The following is a 19,624-nucleotide window of genomic DNA, read 5'->3' as shown; positions in this document are numbered from 1 at the left end:
TTGGAGTGGCCTGAAAAGGACAGTGGAACTTTTTGGTGGACAAGTCACAATGCAACTTTTTGATAGAATAAAATCAGGAAAACTCTACGATAAATATATGGATGTTTAGTTTTGCATTTATAGACTGGCATCAAATAAAATAGAGTTAGCCATAATATCTTTTCCTAATAGCAGCTAAGTAGAGGTTTAGTGCAAAGACTCAAAGCACTTTACTTATCAGAGTTTTTGGTTCCTTTTATGGCTATGTAAAACCAAGCTTTACATGCAGATAACATTGTGTGTAGAGAGTGTTGATGGCTTTGTCTTAGCACAACATATATTCAAGCTTTTCAGCCAGAGACCATGTTATCAGACATTGGGCATTATCTACTCAGTAACATCATAGTTCAATGTCAGTAGCAGACACTAGTAAACTGTAAATAAATTATTAATAACTAAATTTATATGAAGTTCTTATTTCAAGAATTATTGTCAATCTACATGATATAATCATTCATTAAAATGACGGTATGTAAAAATATAGTTCTAAAGACCGTTTTTTCAAATCTTTTTCTAATTTCTCTGTACTCAGTTCTGCATTAATTTAAGACCTGTTGCAAAGGAAATCTTGTATAACAACCACATTCAGTATGATTTGAGTAATATAATTATGCTTAGAAACTAAATTGTCACACAAAGAAAGAGGGATGTATTCTGTACAATCAAAATTAAGCATGATAAACCAGGAACACTTACTCATAGATCCGGCCACTGTGACTGTGGTAATTTTCTTATATTTGTTATCCATTTTTTATCTTCCTTTTAAAATCAACTTTTAAAATTATGATAATTAGCCTGAGGGACTGCCCTAGTCCCTATGTGATCTAGCATTACAGGCTGTCACACTGTTGCACCCTCTTCCCTGAGATTCCAGAAGGAAGTGCTCACTTCACAAGGGCTGAAAAAGCATGAGAGTTGAGACAGGGAAGGGAGAGAAAGAGGCCATGGATAACAAATATAAGAATATTACCACAGTCACGGTGCCTGGATCTAAGAGTAAGTGTCTTTGGTTTATCATGATCGAGTTTGGTGGTAGATTTCCTTTAATGAGGACCTCTCTATCTTAGTATATATTCAGTTTCCTCAAGTACTGACTTCTTTCCTTTGGACAATGTGACACTGTTTCTCTGTAAATTCTCTAAGAAATAATCTGCCGCAGAGCTATGAAGGGTGTATGAAGAGGGCTCATGGGCTGATTGCAGCAAAGACCCACCGTTAACACCGCGATCGGTGCAAGCCCTTGTTTGTCGCCAGCAAAGACACGCTCCCCTAAACATCATGAGAGGGATACGAATGGTTGTCATGACATGGTTTCAGTGGCTCATTGGCCAGTGGCTCATTGTAATGAATCCTATGTAAAAACGCTATATGCTACAATATACTAGAATTGCAGTATATGGAAGGAACGATCAGACCATCTAGGGTTAAAGTACCCTTGAGGGTCTAAGAAGTAGTGGAAAAAAAAAGTTTAAAAAATTTAAAAATATTTATAAAATACTAAAAATTCAAATCACCCCCCCTTCCCTAAAACTGATATAAAACTAAATAAACATTAAAAAATCACAAACACATTAGGTATTGCCGAGTCCTAAAATGCCCGATCTATCAAAAAATAAAAATAGTTATTGCCAGTGGTGAACCACATGATAAATAGCACCCAAATGTCCGAAATGTGACTTTTACACCATTCTACATCACAAAAAAATGTAATAAAAAGTGCTCAAAATGTTGCCTAGTCCTCGAATGGTAGCAATGAAAACGTCAGCTCATCTAGCAAAAAATGACACCTCACACAACTCTGTACACCAAAGAATGAAAAAGTTTTTAGAGTCAGAAGATTGCAAATTTTTTTTCTTTTTCGTACACATTCCTTTAACTTTTGAAATTGTATTAAAATGCAATAAAACCTGTATAAATTTGGTATCACCGTGATCGTATCGAACCAAAGAATAAAGTACTGGTGTTATTTGAAGTGCACAGTGAAAGTCACAAAAACTGAGCCCACAAGAAAGTGACACAAATGCGTTTTTTTTTCAATTTTTCCAAATTTGGAGCGGAGAAGTAACATTTTGTTACGCAAAAAAATAAGCCCTCACAGAGCTATGTAAACAAAAAAAATGAAAAAGTCATGGATTTCTGAGGATAGAGAGCAAGGAATGAACGAAAAAAACCTGCGTCCTTAAGGGGTAAAGGAAATCCAGCACATAGATGCAGTTCTTCAAGCACACTTACATGCTGGCACGTTCCTCCTGAAACAGGATCTGTTCTTTATTCTGCTTCCAATTGGTTAGTTTTTGAAAAAAAACTGTTTTTTAAATATGCAAATGAGCCTCAGGGGCTCCATGCTCGAGGCATGAATAATTAGCAGACTACAGAGCCAGGAGGATGTGACTATTTAGCAGATGATGGAACCAGAAAAGGCTTTTGTGATGAAGCTAGGAGATCCTGAAGCTCTTTTGCATCATTCTAAAAGACTGTTTTCTTAAAAACTAAGCTATTAGAAGCAAAAAGTACGGATCCTATTTCAGGAGGCACACATCAGCATGTAAGTGTGCTAAGTTTGAAGCACTGCATCCATGTGATAGATTTCCTTTACCCCTTAAGGAAGCAGGTTCTTTTTGTTCATTTCTTGCTCTCCACCTTCAAAGATCCATAATTTTTCATTTTTCCGTGTACAGAGCTCTGTTAGGGCTTATTTTTTGCGTACATTTTCATGTAGTCAGTGGTATTGTCTGTTACCATCCTACAAACCTTACTACGGAGATATGCATGCAGATACTCGCATCTTTCACCTTTGTTAATTTATTTTCTGTTTCAAACAGATGTTGCAATTGGTGCTCCAAAAGAAGATGACTATGTAGGAGCTGTCTACATATATCATGGAGATGCAGATGGCATTGTCCCTCAGTATTCAATGGTTGGTGTATTTTATTGTCTTTCATGTGATGAAAACCTTGTGCAATTTTACGTCTCATACAGTATGCTCCTAACAAGATCTCCTGATGTTGCTGTTAAGTACAGTTTATACTGTATTACCTGCTCTTTACTACTGTTTAAATTCAGTGTGGTAACCATATATTTTAATTTAGTAAGATGAGCTTTCTGCAATAAGAATATTTACTGTATATATTTAGCATTTTCTCAAGTAATTTGGGGTGTTAACCAGTTAATTTATGCTTGTACCAGCACCCTCAGGTAGTGTATGAAATTTCCTTTTTAGCATTCCCATTTTTTTATTAAACTTATTTTAAATGTTGTATCTATTTTATATAATCTCCTCTAATGTTGTATACATATGACCAAAAAAAGTCAACCTTTTCCTGAGAGTCAATTTTAATTGAAACCTACCAAGAGGCATCTACTTTCAGAAGTATATCTGATTGTAGATTCCTCCTTCCTGCCTCTGGCATAATTTGTCATTTAAAATAATAATTTAATAAATTAGGTTAGGTTACAGGATTATTAAATTACAGATTAGGCAGACAGGAGGAATCTACCATCAGATCTACTTATGACAGTAGAATCCTCATGGTAGGTTTCCTTTAAGGGTTGACTGATCTTTAGCACCTCGAAGCGTGCTTCTGGTATAATTTTAAAATGAGACTTGTGGATCTGTGTGCTACAAATAAACTAAATACATCTGTCTTTAAATAAATCTACCTTCAAAATCCAGTATGAAAAAACAGTGACTCATATATCCAGGCATCGTGACTGTGATAATGTTCTAATATTTGTTATCCATGGCCTTTAAGAGGACCCCAACCATAGCATAAAGAAGGCTGACTCCACTGAGTCTATTCACCCTGCAGCTGTGTGTGTACTTGGGGTGGGTATCAAGAAGAGGACAGATATAAAGCTTCTTCTATTTTAACTATTTGTTAATTTCCTAATGTCAAGTTGGAAGTAAGGATGTGAATAGGCAGTCCAGGGAATGACTTTTAATTTCTGCTCTATCCGTGATCAATATGTGAAATATCTCATACTAGCCATGGGGGAGGTTACTTATCACTAGGACAGCCACTTAATGATCTGGTACAAGTTTATTCATACATTTAGACAAAGGACTATACGGATGTAATATTAAATGATTTTCCATTATTGTTATTTCATGGTGAATAAAAATATTTCGTATTGTATATTATAATCACCTTTAATCTTATTGGGATATTTTCATTTAGCGGATATCTGGAAGCAAAATTAGCCCAACTCTGAGAATGTTTGGGCAGTCAATTTCTGGAGGCATTGATATGGACAAAAATGGCTACATAGGTAAGTTTTAAAATTTGTATCTTTCTTTTTATAAATAAAATATTTATGGTACTAGATTGTTACATAAATGTCCACAACCATTATGTAAATGTATCCATCTAAATGTGTCTGCTTTGCACATATAGTTTTATAGGAATTTCACAGCACTCCTTGTAGTACTCGATGGTGCCAAACTAGGGTCCCAACCCCATATGTACATGAAAGTATAGAAGATGGCACTCAATCCAATGTAGTAATGTAGAAATGTAGTTTTATTCTTATAACAATCCACTTCAATACATGACGTTTTGGTCAAAATGACCTTCCTCAGATGAGGATTGCTCTGAATTGCGAGTATAGGTGTGCGTGGTGGAAGCAGTATCCGCCTCTGATACAGACTAAAATACGGCTGACAGCCAACCAAGGTCTAAAAACTGTGGATTCCGCTTCCACCACCCAGCTGCATTACAGTTATCAAAAGCACCCACCCAATATGTCATGTGTCTTGCCTTCACCAAATAAATCAGAAAGAAAAAAGTAATTGGAGCTGGTTCACTCATTTCAGTATTATGTCCTCGTCCTACAAAGGCTAGGTAGTACGTGTATATTGAGGATTATTAGGGGAAACTGGTCACCCTGTTATCCTTATGTAGCTGTACTATTCCCTGTCCTAGTCTAAGAGGGAAGGGCACATTAACACAAATCCCCCCTTCACATTAAATCACACACATAGATACATAAAAATGTGACTCAATGCATTTTTAGTGATTCATCATCGGAGTGGTTTTTATTTTTCCTACATAGTTTAACAAAAGGTATTAAATGCAAAATCAAGCATCGTAGGCTCCTGCTGCCGCATCAATACTAGGGAGTTCTGGTAGAGGCTGGGTATTTAAAATCTGTGCTGCTCCCCAGGTGGGTGTGCATGGCCTCCCTGCAGACCAATCCACACCTAACCCCAGATTCAAAACCCCTCCCTGGCCATGTCCGTTGCCCTCCGTTGCATGATCATGAAGGACACATCTCCAAGCAAGATCAAGATGCTCTCCAGTAATATGACCTTCAGAGCATCATGCAGACCAATTCTGTATCTGACGGGAGGATCCCATCCCCACAGCAACTGGGAACCTGTGGCATCAAAAACCCAGCCAAAGCCACAGCATGCAAATCTTCATCAGAGACCACTTCACGTGTCTTACAACAGGAGTGGTCTATCTCCTTTTTTGTAGTTTTCGGCAAAACCATTTGTCAATTTTCATGTCAGATTAGAGACCATACAAGAGACATTAAAAACTGGAAAGATACTCTCATTGCCGAACATTTTTTTGTAAATCACTACAAATACCCAGCGTCTTCCTTAACCTGGTGCCGCTAGTATCAATGCGGCAGCAGGTGCCTAAGCTGCTTAATTTTTTTAGAAACGCGTTGGCTCACATTTTTATGTATCTATGTGTGTGATTTCATGTGAGAGGGGGCTGTGTGTTAGTGTGTCCTTCCCCATTAGACAAACACAGGGACTAGTACAGCTACCTAGGGAAAACAGGGTAACCACTTTCCTCTGATTATCCTCACAATTAACACATACTAACTAGCCGTTGTAGAACTTGGACATAAAACTGATATGAGTGAACCAGCGACAAAGAGTTGTTTTCTTCTGCTTTTATTTGATGAAGACAAGACACATGACACATTGGGTGTTGTTTTTGATAAGTTTAATGCAGCTGTGAATAAAAATTATATTTTAACCATTACTCACAGTTATACCTTTCCACATTCTACTCTAAGGAGAGGGGCTATTTTTGGACCATCAATTATTGACAATGAATTTCCTTTTCAGTATTAGTTACTCCCTTAACATTCAGATCACCTTTTAAGTTGTATTAAAAGTTTAAGAAACCTTCAGCTATTTAATTTGCATTCATGGTTTAACACCTTAGTGTAGTTGATGCTGCCATTAGATATTGGATGGCAGGAGGCATAACGTGAGCACTGTATAGAGCAACTTGTCTTCTACCTTCTCTGTTCAGCATTCCAGGACTATGTTCTGGAGTAATGCACCATTTACCATACTCAGTTATTATAAGAGCCTGGAAACTTTCCATTACTCCCAGTTATTTATAAGTCGTGCCACACAAGAATTTTTCTGCTAACATAATGAAGACAATGGATTACACCGCAACCTGAGATAAATGACAGCAATGTTTTGTAGTAGCAGTAGGATTCTGGTGTAGATTGCTCCATACAAAAGCATACATGCCATGCACCAAATATGTCACATGTTTTAGACACTTTGTATACCACTCACTGTTTCATTAAATGTCACAAACTGGAATCTTAAAATGTGCCAGTATTAATGGAGTGTGCCAAGATTTTCTGCCAAAAATTGGTTTGTAGTAAACCAGCAAATTCCTGTAAATTTCCAACATGTCTAATAAAAGACATTCTGTACTTTACTGAGTTACAGCAAACAGCACTTTTTGAACTTACTCGTGGGGAATTAACGTGAGTTGCAATATAGGAAATAGATACATTATAGTAGTTCACAGGAGTTTATGTTATGATGAGGGTAAGGAAGTAAGAGTTCTCCTTATGGAGAGTTTGCCAATTAAGACCGCCTTATAGGCGTTTGGAGGCTTATAGGCATTGATGCTCCACTAGAAGATTCTGGGAAATATGCAAATATGTTTTCCAAGGATGGAAAAGGAAAACAATGCCTCTTTTTCCATAAGGAGAACTCTTACTTCCTGACCCTAGACAATAGTCTCTCACTCAGCCAAATCAGTTCCCTACGCGGTACTGAAGAGACCCAGCAAGGTTGAAACAGCGCTGTCTACAGTTGGGAGTCTGTTCCTTCTGGAGTAGATGTAATGGTTTGGCTTAATCCCACATCATGTTATTAGGCTTCTTATAAGTCAAAGTTGGTGTTAAGGGAACTGCCTTTCAATGTAGCAAAAAGAGGCATTGGTTTCCTTTTCCTACCTTGGAAAACATATTTCCCTTTTATGATGACAGATACTACATAAAGGGGTATAGAAATAGATTGGATCCAAAATATCCGTAATTCTGGCATAAGAGGTTTCTAGTCATTACTTAGGTTAAACAGGAATAAATCGTCATAAGTATACTATACCATCGTGCATCGCTCGCAGACGATGAAGGGCCAGGATATAGGAGTGTATCATTCGCTGCTGCTGGCTCGTTGTGGCTATGTGTTCATCATGTTCATCATGTTTGTTTTTAAGTTGAATTTTATGTAATTCGGAACAGGTATAAGTTAAACTGTATCACACAGTTGACTCGTGCCGGAAACTGCAACAGTTGGTTCTGCCACTGATCATGGAAGTTAAAGGGGTTGTTCACTTTCAGCAAATATTTGATATGGTTTGTGTAAGGAAAAGTTATCCAGTTTTATATACTTTCTGTATAAATTCCTCATGGGTTTTCTAGACCTCTGCTTGCTGTGCTGCTATAGAAAGCTTCTTTGTTTACTTACAGTGGATAGAATGGATCTGTCCGTGTGATGTGATGGACATACAGGTGCATGAGCCGTTGTTATCACAGAGAGTAATAGGAGCTGTGTGGTAATAACGGCTCATGCACCTGCATGTCCATCACATCACATAGACAGATTTCTATCCACTGAAAGTAAAAATAGAATCTTTTAAAGCAGCACAGCAAGCAGAGATCTAAAAAACCGTGAGGAATTGATGCAGAAAGTATATTGGAAATTTGTATAACTTCTCCTTACACAAACCATATGAAATATTTGCTGAAAGTGGACAACCGCTTTAACCTGTTAGGTGCTGCAGTTGAACCTGACTGTGACAGTATTCATGGTATGTGCCAGGATTTTCTGCAGAAAAACAGGTCTGCTCCTGGGCACCACAGTGTTTAAATGCTGGTCAGCATCCTCTGCGATGCCATTGTAGGAAGCCAATCTGTGCTATGTTACCAACCTCTACATACGCACCTCTGTTGCTGCAGTACCTCTTCATACACACCTCACCTGTTGCAGAACCCCTACATACACACCTCAGCTGCCGCAGAACCTCCACATGGGCACCTCAGCTACCACAGAACCTCCACGTGAACACCTCAGCTGCCGCAGAACCTCCAGATGGGCACCTCAGCTACCACAGAACCTCCACGTGAACACCTCAGCTGCCGCAGAACCTTTTCATACACACCGCAACTATCACAGAACCTCTAAATAAACACATCAGCTGCACAGAAGCTGTTTGTGCAGTCCTCAGCTGCAGCAGAAGTTCATAATACACAAGTCATCTGCCACGGAATATTGTAATGCAAACCTCAGCTGCAGCAGAACCTTATAATACACTCCTAAGATGCCAGAGAACCTTACAATACACAGCTCAGCTGCTGCGGAATCTCATAAAAGACATCTCAATACCTAATGGAAAACAGCTAATTTTTTTCTGTAAGTCATCCCATAGTATTACAGGTGTAGGGACCACTTTAGATTGGGAGCGTGATATAACCTCTTTGAGAACATTTGGGTATGTATGTCAATGCCTTTTTAGTTGGTTCTCCTTGATACTCATGATTGCTGTGACATACACCTTTCTGCTAACTTTATAACACCATTAAGATCAACAAAGATTTCTTGGAGAGCTAATGACTTACTAAGTAGCCTTAATAGATTAAGTGACTCACTACTCATTGTTTATATCTGATCATTTCTATCATTTCTGGGTTTATTACAGATGTGACCATTGGGGCTTTTATGTCTGACAGTGTGGTGCTACTAAGGTAAGAGAGATCTTTCGCACAGTAACATACAGATTTATATAAACTATTACAATTCAAATACTTTTACAAACTTTTACATTTTAACACAACTTACTCTACTTTTAAAAAGTGGGAAGTATAACTATACCCTTTCAAGCTAATATACAAGAGTTACCAAACTGAAAAAAATGCCACAATATCAGTGGGCTGTCTCCAATCTAAGTTTACTATTTATTCCCTCTTTGAACTATCCTTTGAGCTTTGGCTCTCAGACATGCTGAATTTGATTTCCCCTACATTTCTTCAGTCCAGAGGAGTTAAATGTTTGTAGTGAGGCCATGGATTGCATTAGCCCTACTCTAGAGATTACTGTAGAGAATCTGACTTTTGTAATTTGCGCAATTTCCCTGCCTGGCTCGTACAAGCAATTACGTAAATTGAGTTTCATTAAGAATCTTTATCCTCTTGGGGTGAGAAATCCTGGTGACTTGCCAAGTTCTTTGTCATTCGAAGCTGACCTTTCCCCTTCCCGGTGATTTGGATGATGCACAAGGATGTTGACAACAATACCCTATGGGAAACTAAAGTACTAAAAGTAGGGATGTCGGAAACCTTGTTGTAGCATAGTCTGTGCAATACAGCATTCTCTTTACTCAAAGTTCTTGTGCACTTGAGAATGGTATTATTTTACTTATAATAAAGAAAGTTATCAAGCTATCTTTATGGCATTAGGCTATGCATGAGATTGTATTGTATTAAACTCCTTAGTTCACAGAACATTACATGGTTTGTATTATTTTGTAGCATACATCTAGTTAAAACAAGGTTACAGTGTGATCACAACAGTAGTAATGTAGGTGATATGGACAATGTAATGTTTTTATTCAAATAAAAAATAAGGAGATCCTAGCACAATGATCTGTAGTACACGTTAATTCTTTCCTGTAGTACACGTTAATGTGAGAAACCTATTATATAGAAATATGAGACTTTATAGTTTGGTCGGAGTTTTCCATTGATTTTGTTGAGTCTTACCAAGCCAATACAAATAGACCCATAACTGTTTTGTTTTTCTTTATCTATAGAACAAGACCAGTTATTACTGTAGATGCTTTAATAATCCTTCCAACATCCATTAACATTACGGCTCCACAGTGTCATGATGGGACACAAAATGTGAACTGTGTCAACGTCACTGTCTGCTTCAGGTTTCATGGAAAACATGTTCCAGGTGAAATAGGTAACCAATGTTTTTATTTTTTATATTGTTTCTTATGATAAGTACTCTATGTTAATTTTAATAAGGATATTACTAGCTTTCTGACCCTTTCTCTGATATTTTTTAGATTTATACATCAAAGTAAATTAATTCTAAAGTTTATCTTACAATAGTAATTGTTACAATTCTATGGAAAGCAACTTCAGACTTTTCACAGCCACCATATAGGCTGACAATCATTTACATCTAAATCACACCAGGTATCTTTAAAGGACACCTGTCATCAGGTCTGTGTCACTTGTCCTGTCACTACTACCTGTTGGAGCAGCTCACAAGGATCCCATCCCAGCCTTTATCTAGTTATTTCATACATTATTCATTGTAAAATCATCTATTATTTATTATGTAAATGAGGCTGGTCACATGGTCAGAGGCAGTGATGTCACCCCTGTTACCCCTCCCCTCTCCTCCCCCTGCTCATGTCTGTGTGTAATGTATAGTAAAGCATGGATAGTGTCTGTGCTGCATCTGCTGACATGCTGCATCCTCCTAATATACAGGTGAGAGACACAGACATCAGCTACACATGAATCTTACATGTTTTGCTGTAACATGGCTGCCTGGAGCTGCTGTATCTCTCCTAAACACACACACAGGCTGCAGGGGGCGTGGCCACCAGGAAGCACATCATTATACAGCCTCACATCATTATACAGGCTGTCAGTCATGCACTGGGGGTGTGGCTGTGCCTCCCACTCATGAATAGAGTGGACAGCTTGAATATGCTAATGCTTCATTGGACATTTCACAGGTCATTTGCATACAGCTTTAGGACCTCATTGCTTAGGTTTACAGGCATGTAGAGGGACAATGAAGGGATAGAGGCAATGCTCTCTAATGGCAGTTTATGAAAATATATTTAGTTTAGGGGGGTTATTTTGCATGACGGGTTCTCTTTAAGAGAAGAAGAATTAGTCTGTTTGTATGTTAAAATGTAATCTGACACCATGATGAAGGATTGTAAACCAAGCACACTTACTTGCTGGTGTGTGCCCTCTCTGCCAGGATTTGCTCTTCATTTACCTTCTCATGACTTTGTTTTTTATTTATTTTTTTACATTTGCCCGAGTGGCTTCAGGATCCACAGCTGTTAATTGAGCCCGGAACCCCTACGGCTCATTTGCATAATTTATATAGCCATTTTTTATAAAAAGAAGGCCATGAGGAGCGCATGCACGGCAAACTATAGAGCGCATTCCATTCCTACCAGTTTTGCGGCCCAAGCAGTCATTTTCTATTTACATTGGTGGTTTGAGTGGCACTTACCTGCCATTGTCAAGGGATCATGTTTCCTTGTTTGTGTCCTGCAAAGTGCACAGGAGGCCTTACAGTGTCAAAGGAAATCTACCATCAAAATCAAACAGGATAAACCAGGGCCATCTGCTCATAGATCCAGATGATGTTACTGTGGTTATCTTGTTATATTTGTTATCCATAGCCTACTTCCTTCAAAATTAACTTTAAAAAATATTCTAATAATCTTGAGTGGCTACCCTAGCCCCTCTGTGATCTGGCTGCACAGACTGTCACACTGTCTCAATCTCCCCCTGCTCCACAGTACACAGTCACGGTGCCTGGATCAATGAGTAAGTGTTCCTGCTTTAACATGCTTGATTCTCATGGTAGATTTCTTTCAAACATTGTGCATTTGAGTATTTTGCCTTGTGGGCCTGGGCCATTTGCCCCGAGCCCCTGCACAGACAGATAACATCAGCACCTCAGCAGCAGGTAATCACTGCGTTATGAGTAGATGTGGGGAAAAGAGCAACCTAGGGGGCATAAAGAAACAGTGAACTGGGACTAGACTGCTGCTTTACTAATCTGTAACATGGTAGACATGGTAGTCTGCAGAGCTAGTGAGTTTTAAGGGAAAAAGCTTCCCTAAAGTACTTCAAATATGTATTTTAGAACACAAAGTTCTATCCATTTATTGACTTATTTAATATGGTTCTGCAAGATAAATATTGATTGTTGCAGGTTATTATTTAATTTCTTTTAAATTGAGCTTTTACAAAATATATTGATATTTATACAAATATCCTTGAATATTTATCCAGGTTCAATAATATTTATGTGGTTCCTGTGACGTTATTTCCCCTTTGCTTTTTAACTCAGCATGAAGATTTTTTTTACCTGCAGCTTCTTTGTTTGATCCTTCGTCATTTAGTTATCTGAAGCTGACTGCATGTTTCTGTTATTTGAGTATTTTCAGGTTACCAGGAAGGGTCAGTTTTCAATGTAAATATTTTGTCCACGAGTTTCTGAATTGTTTATCTTGGAGGCTTACATTACAATAGTCAGACTGTGGCCTTTAATAGCTATTTTATTGATTGGATCTGTCTAGGTTATGCTTGAGGTTCTGCTGCTGGGTCTGTCAGAAGTATTTCTAATTTATCTGTTTTAAAATAAAGAGCATCTGGATTCTGAAACCCAACAGCCCCCAATGTATCCAATGGCGTCCTCTGGTCATTGTTGGTAACCATCATACTAATGATTTTCTGCTTATTTTTATTTTTCATTATGGGAACAGTAAAACAAAATTAACTGAAACAGCGGTTGTATGATCAGTTGTATAATAGATAAGAACATACATAGAGGTGAACCCAATTGAATATATTTGCAGAGTTTTCCTACTAGTCTTAAAGGAAATCTACCATCAGAATCACTGATGGTAGACTACTTACACTTACATGTGCATCTCATCTCCTGCAGTAAGGAAAACTCTTTTTTTATACCCTTTGTTAAAAAATAGCCTTTAAAAATATTGAAATGGGCCTCAGAGGCTTTAGCTTCCAGTCTCTGTAAATTCGGCTGTGCAAGGAAGATACTACTGAACAATCGCTGGATTTGGCGAGAACCAGGTGACGTCACTGGAAACACGGCAGATCCCAGAGAGGCTCTGATGTTGCCTCCAGAGCCCCTAGGGTTCATTTGAATATTTTTTAAAAAAGCTATGTTTTAGCAAAGTGGGAGGATTCAATGATATAACAAAGTCAGTTCTGGACTGCAGGAGATGAGATGCACATGTAACGTAAGCGGTCTACCATCAGTAATTCTGCTGGGAATTGCCACTTTCAGTTTCCTGCCCCACATGCCATTTTCTCTGAAAGCGTGTATGGGAAGGGGGGTAAAATGGGGCAGACTGAATCTGAAATCTCTGCCATGTCTGACCAGGCGGAGCTTTCATTTGAGTGGTTGTGCGTACCTTCGGATTAACCAGGAGGCTGGAGCCTCTTAGTATTTCCATTGTAGAGTACACCAGAAGGGGGAAAATTATGACTGGCAGTAAATATGCCTGTATTAATACATTCCTCCAATATGATTTATAGAAAATGATTGACAAACTCTTACCCATGACCATATCTTACAGAATTGATGTATAATCTGACTGCGGATGTTGTGAAGAGAGAAAGTGGTCATCACCCCAGGGTGTTCTTGGTCGCATCTGGGGAGACTGTTGCTCATATCAATGAGAAGCTCCAGCTCACACACATGAAAGAGAAGTGCGACCAGTATCTTGCATATGTAAAGGTATTCCATTGTTAAATTGACCTATATAATTAGTTATTTAAATTGGCATTTTGCAAAACAAATGACATCTTTTTCTTATTACTGTTATGGATGTGTGCACCTTGTTAGGAAGCTAGTACATCACTTGATCACAAGGAAGATGTAGTTAAGCTGGTGTCTGCTAAGAAGTTAATAAATATAATATTATTATAAGGCTAGGCAAATCACAGGAGAAGGTGGCTTGTATTCCAATTTGCTTTTTGGATTATATCTTATTGATGCTGTCCATGGAAAAAAGGTAGGATAAAATGGCTTGTAATTTGCCCAATCTTTATACGCTGTGCATTTCATTTTTGTGTTTGTTTTTTACCTCCCAACTACAAGAAGCAATAACTTTATATTTTACAGTAAACTGAGCTGTATGAATGTGTTACCTACAACAACCAATCAGAGATGGGAACTGATAGTTGGTTTTATAGCTCATTCACTTACTCTTGCATCTGGTTCGGTAGAGTTCCTTCTATATCTGTTCCTTTATCGTAACCAACGGAATGAGGTTTGGAGAGACTCCTGATTTATAAATCCAGTAAAGCTGTGTATTCATTTACACATTTATGCTTAAAATTTATTTTATGCTGTAGTATTTTGTGCAATGTTTCCACTATGGACTCCAGCATCACCTCTATAATGTGGAAGCAAATCATCTGTCACTTCATTATATGGAGAAAGTCACTGTTACACATTCCTTTATCCACAGTGGAGAAACTACACTGAGACTAACACTACTTATAATTTAGTTTGACACATAGTTGGCAATTTTAGTGGCATTTCCAGGGGCTGCTGTGCAGATGTTATCTGAATAATTCATATAGAGGGGCACACACAAATATATAAATCTTATTATAGTGGCCAGAAGCCAGAGTATAAGAAATTTTCATTGCAATGAATAGAAGAATGAATGGCTTCAATACACATGAGATATCTGGTTACTTTTCTAAAATTTCTGGTGACAGTGCAAGCAGTTGTAGTAGTTGTATTTGCTGAAGGGTATGCAGGGGTGGAAACTGAAGGAGATGGGTTATTTGAATCGCTCAATGAGTTTACTTTCCATAACCAGATGTGTTATCAATCCTTAAATTAGACATGCTTTACACACCTTGTCACAGACGGTGCACTTCAGTCAAATGAATAAACAATTAAAAATGTACTCCAACTGTATAGAGTTGAGAGGACACATTGGCAAAGCGCCATAAATATAACACTTCTACATACAATGGGGGTCATTTACTAAGGGCCCGATTCGCGTTTTCCCGACGTGTTACCCGAATATTTCCGATTTGCGCCGATTTCCCCTGAATTGCCACGGGATTTTGGCGCACGCGATCGGATTGTGGTGCATCGGCGCTGGCATGCACGCAACGGAAATCACTTACCTTCACTCAGCCCGACTCGGTGAACTCTGGCGCGTTCCAATGCTTTTCAGCACAGCAGCGCCACCTGGTGGACGGCGGAGGAACTACCTTAATAAATCCCGAATCCAGCGCAGAGAACGCGCCGCTGGATCGCAAATGGACCGGGTAAGTAAATCTGCCCCAATGTATTATAGTATATCAACGGACACTGCAAATATTAAGGTCCATTTGCTTTAGCATTTTGTGTGTTTGTGTGCATCTCCATCACTTAGTCTTATGTGTTTTATGCGTTTTATGAGCTGTGTTATGATCAAAGTACTCATTTTGTCTTCGGTAAAATGTAAAAGATATTATGGCATTTATGCATGGTTTTCAGTTGGGGAATACAGGCGGTCCACGACTTAAGGACACCCTTCTTACAGATGAATTTCCAATGCTATCTAAATAAAAAATATTACCATTTTTAAATACATATTGCTTCAGCTTTTGCTTTTCTTAGATTCTGTTATAATCTCTACTTTTGTCCGATGGAATAGGAGTGGCTACAGTTATGTGACTGCAGCACCCACCACCCTGCATTTACTTCATGTCTCTCTAGACCAGGGGTCTCAAACTCAATTTACCTGGGGGCCGTTGGAGGTAGATTCTGGGTAAGGCTGGGCCGCATCAAGTTTTCCACACAAAATGCGCTTACAAAATATCATTATTCAGATTCAAATGTCACGGCGTCTCCCAGTGCAAGGAAAGCCCCAAGCTGGGAGACGTGTTTTCTCTATGAACGCGTCCTGTGTACCGAGGGGTCCCAAGCTCCTACCGCACTGAGCCCAGTCAGGGACACTCCATTCCCCCCTCCCCCACCCGGTACTTGCCTCCCCGTGTCCCTCCCATCGAAGAAGATGAAGTCGCCGCTCTGACCTGCACCAAGTGCGTTCAGAGCGGCGACTTCATCTTCTTCAAGTACCGGAGGGAAGGGGATTAACCGGTTACGGGCCCTTTCCTGTTTTTTCATGTCCATTTTTCACTCCCCACCTTCAAAAAACTATAACTTTTTTATTTTTACACGTAAAGAGCTGTGTGATGGATTGTTTTCTGCGTAACAAATTGCACTTCATAGTGATGGTATTAAATATTCCATGCCATGTACTCGGAAGCGGGAAAAAAATTCCAAATGCAATGAAAATGCATTTGCGCCATTTTCTTGTGGGCTTGGATATTACGTCTTTCACTGAGCGCCCCAAATGACATGTCTACTTTATTTTTTGGGTCGGTACGATTAAGGGGATACCAAATTTGTATAGGTTTTATAATGTTTTCATACATTTACAAAATTTAAAACCTACTGTACAAAAATATTTTTTTTTATTTTGCCAAATTCTGGCGCTAATAACTTTTTCATACTTTGGTGTACGGAGCTGTGGGTGCTGTCATTTTTTGCGAAATTTGATAATATGTTCAATGATATCATTTTTAGGACTGTACAACCTTTTGATCACTTTTTATAGATTTTTTTATATTTTTCAAAATGGCAAAAAAGTGCCATTTTCGAATTTGGGCGCTATTTTCCGTAACGGGGTTAAACGCACTGAAAAACCGTCATCATATTTTGATAGATCGGGCATTTTCGGACGCGTCGATACCTGATATGTTTATGATTTTTACTGTTTATTTATATTTATGTCAGTTCTAGGGAAAGGGGGGTGATTTGAAATTTTAGGTTTTTTTATTATTATTTTTTTTTTTTAAACTTTTTTTTATTTTTATTTATACTATTTTTCAGACTCCCTAGGGTACTTTAACCCTAGGTTGTCTGATCGATCCTATCATATACTGCCACACTACAGTATGGCAGTATATGGAGATTTTCCTCCTCATTCATTACAATGTGCTATCAGCACATTGTAATGAAGGGGTTAAAACGAAATAGCCTCGGGTCTTCGGAAGACCCGAGGCTACCATGGAGACGGATCTCCGCCCCCGATGACGTCACGGGGAGCGGCGATCCCAGGTAAGATGGCGGCGCCCATGCGCCGCTATCTTTTTGAGGCTGCCGGCAGCTTTGTCGGCAGCCATCGCTGTGAAAGCACCCGCGATCGGTGCTAGCACCGATCGCGGGTGTTACCGGTAAGCCTTTGCTGCAATATGCAGAAAAGACTTACCGGCTATGGAGAGTGCTCAGCGCGTGAGCCCTCTCCATGCAGCGCGACCAGGTGGGGGCCGCAAAATATTGTCCCGCGGGCCAACGGGGCCGCGAGTTTGAGACCCCTGCTCTAGACAATACAAGGCCAAATATTAATGCTGTGTTCTTATTTCTTGAGATTATTAAGAAATCATATATAATTGAGGCTGTCAGACAGGCAACAGCACTTTGAGGGCTTATAGTTTCCGTACATTATTGATTAGGATATGAGGTAACGCTGAGGACAAAACCACTTGCTGGAGCCTAATTGAATGCAATCAGGATGGAACAAGCAAAAGACTCATTTAATCAAGTCCAAGCAGCTAAGGGTTGTGTAGTATGAAGTCAGGCAATATGACAGACAGATCAATTCTGTTTAGATGGCTTTGAGAATAAATATGATTTGGTTTTCTCTTGATCATGGTCGTGGCATTTCCTGCATTATAAGCAACACCAAATTGAAGAGGACAGTGGACTGCTGACAGCCATTCAAAGAGCAGTGCCATCATTTTATATAATGGGATTTTGTCATGACCTTTAATTCACTTACTAAGACTACTCTTTATTTATTTTCAAATATAAGAAATGTTGGTTGTTTGTGGAAGACCATTATAATAGCAACTAGACATAAGACAAATATTTATTACCACTTCATTTATAAAATGGCCATATAGTATACAGAATTGTAAAAAGTATGTACAGGCAGTCCCCGGGTTACATACAAGATAGGGACTGTAGGTTTGTTCTTAAGTTGAATTTGTATGTAAGTCGAAACTGTATATTTTATAATTGTAGTTCCCGACAATTTTTTTTTTTGCCCCAGTGACAATTGGAGTTTCAAATTTTTTTGCTGTAATAGGACCAAGAATTATCAATAAAGCTTCATTGCAGACAATTTTAAGCTGATTATTGCAGTCTGGGACTATTTTAAAGCATCCAGAGAGCTTCACCAGAGGTCAGAGTGGGCAGAGGGGTCCGTCTGTAACTATGGGTTGTCTGTAAGTCGGGTGTCCTTAAGTAGGGGACCGCCTGTATAAACATCTGCCCTTTTAACCACCTGAGTGAAGTTGGCCCCCCCACCTCGTTCAAATCAAACAAAATTGGTGTCAAACGTTTGTGCTACGTTTGTGCTGGTTTGTGCAGCAGAAATTTTTGTTTGTGCCGCCATAGTTTTCGAGATTTTAATGAAAGTTTCCAGAGGTCATCAGAGGTCAACCAGCCCCCCCACATTGCCCAAATCAAACAAAACTGGTGCCGAACAATTCTGCTACATTTGTGCTGGTTTGTGCTGCGCAAATTTTTGTTTGTGCTGCTTTTGTTTTGAATATATGAACAAAAATGTAAAGTTCAAAAGGTCAAGCAGCCCCCCCACATTAACCGAATCAAACAAAACTGGTGTCAAATGTTAGTGCTACGTTTGTGCAGCAAAAATTTTTGTTTGTGCCGCTATAATTTTTAAGGTATGTTCAGGTGTTTGAGGTGTTTAGGATGAACTGGTAAAAAACAAACCTAGTGACACTTCCCTGGTTTGATCACCAGGGGGAGCTGGCAAACACATTATACTTTGGAAGAAATGAACTCTGATGACCTCTGCAAAAAAGTATGAATATATTAAAAATTATAGCGGCACAAACGAAAATTTTTGCTGCACAAACCAGCACAAACGTAGCACTAACGTTTGACACCCGTTTTGTTTGATTCGGTTAATGTGGGGGGGCTGCTTGAACTTTTGAACTTTAATTTTTTGTTCATATATTCAAAACAAAAGCAGCACAAACAAAAATTTGCGCAGCACAAACCAGCACAAACATAGCAGACTTGTTCGGCACCAGTTTTGTTTGATTTGGGCAATGTGGGGGGGCTGGTTGACCTCTGATGACCTCTGGAAACTTTCATTAAAATCTTAAAAACGATAGCGGCACAAACGAAAATTTCTGCTGCACAAACCAGCACAAACGTAGCACAAACGTTTGACACCAATTTTGTTTGATTTGAATAAGGTGGGGGGGCCAACTTCACTCAGGTCTTTTAACCATTTGACTCAGAATCTATTTTTACAGCATGCACACAAACACATAGGAAGCAAAATAAACTAAGGGGGGGGGGAGGGGGGGCATAGGGAGGGCTCTGTCCTTAAAGGGGTTGGCCACTTTACATCAGGTGTTTTGTAATGTGTGTAAGTGTGGGGGCAGGGTTTTAGGTAACTTATCA

The 19,624-nt window shown here is 38.9% G+C and overlaps 1 protein-coding gene across 2 annotated transcripts in view; it reads left to right on the top strand.

The window, feature by feature from the left end:
• Positions 1 to 19,624, top strand: part of ITGA9 (integrin subunit alpha 9) — a 262,270-nt gene that overhangs the window by 102,302 nt on the left and 140,344 nt on the right. For both annotated transcript variants that reach the window (XM_072153171.1, XM_072153172.1), the window contains 5 exons: positions 2,862 to 2,956; positions 4,218 to 4,308; positions 9,012 to 9,057; positions 10,122 to 10,276; positions 13,686 to 13,846. In XM_072153171.1, the coding sequence (XP_072009272.1) occupies positions 2,862 to 2,956; positions 4,218 to 4,308; positions 9,012 to 9,057; positions 10,122 to 10,276; positions 13,686 to 13,846 (548 nt within the window). The remainder of the gene's footprint in view (positions 1 to 2,861; positions 2,957 to 4,217; positions 4,309 to 9,011; positions 9,058 to 10,121; positions 10,277 to 13,685; positions 13,847 to 19,624) is intronic.

Source organism: Engystomops pustulosus, chromosome 5 (assembly GCF_040894005.1).
Source record: "Engystomops pustulosus chromosome 5, aEngPut4.maternal, whole genome shotgun sequence".
Classification (NCBI taxonomy): domain Eukaryota; kingdom Metazoa; phylum Chordata; class Amphibia; order Anura; family Leptodactylidae; genus Engystomops; species Engystomops pustulosus.
The sequence above is the reverse complement of the archived record's forward strand: the minus strand, read 5'-3'. Positions and strand labels throughout refer to the sequence as shown.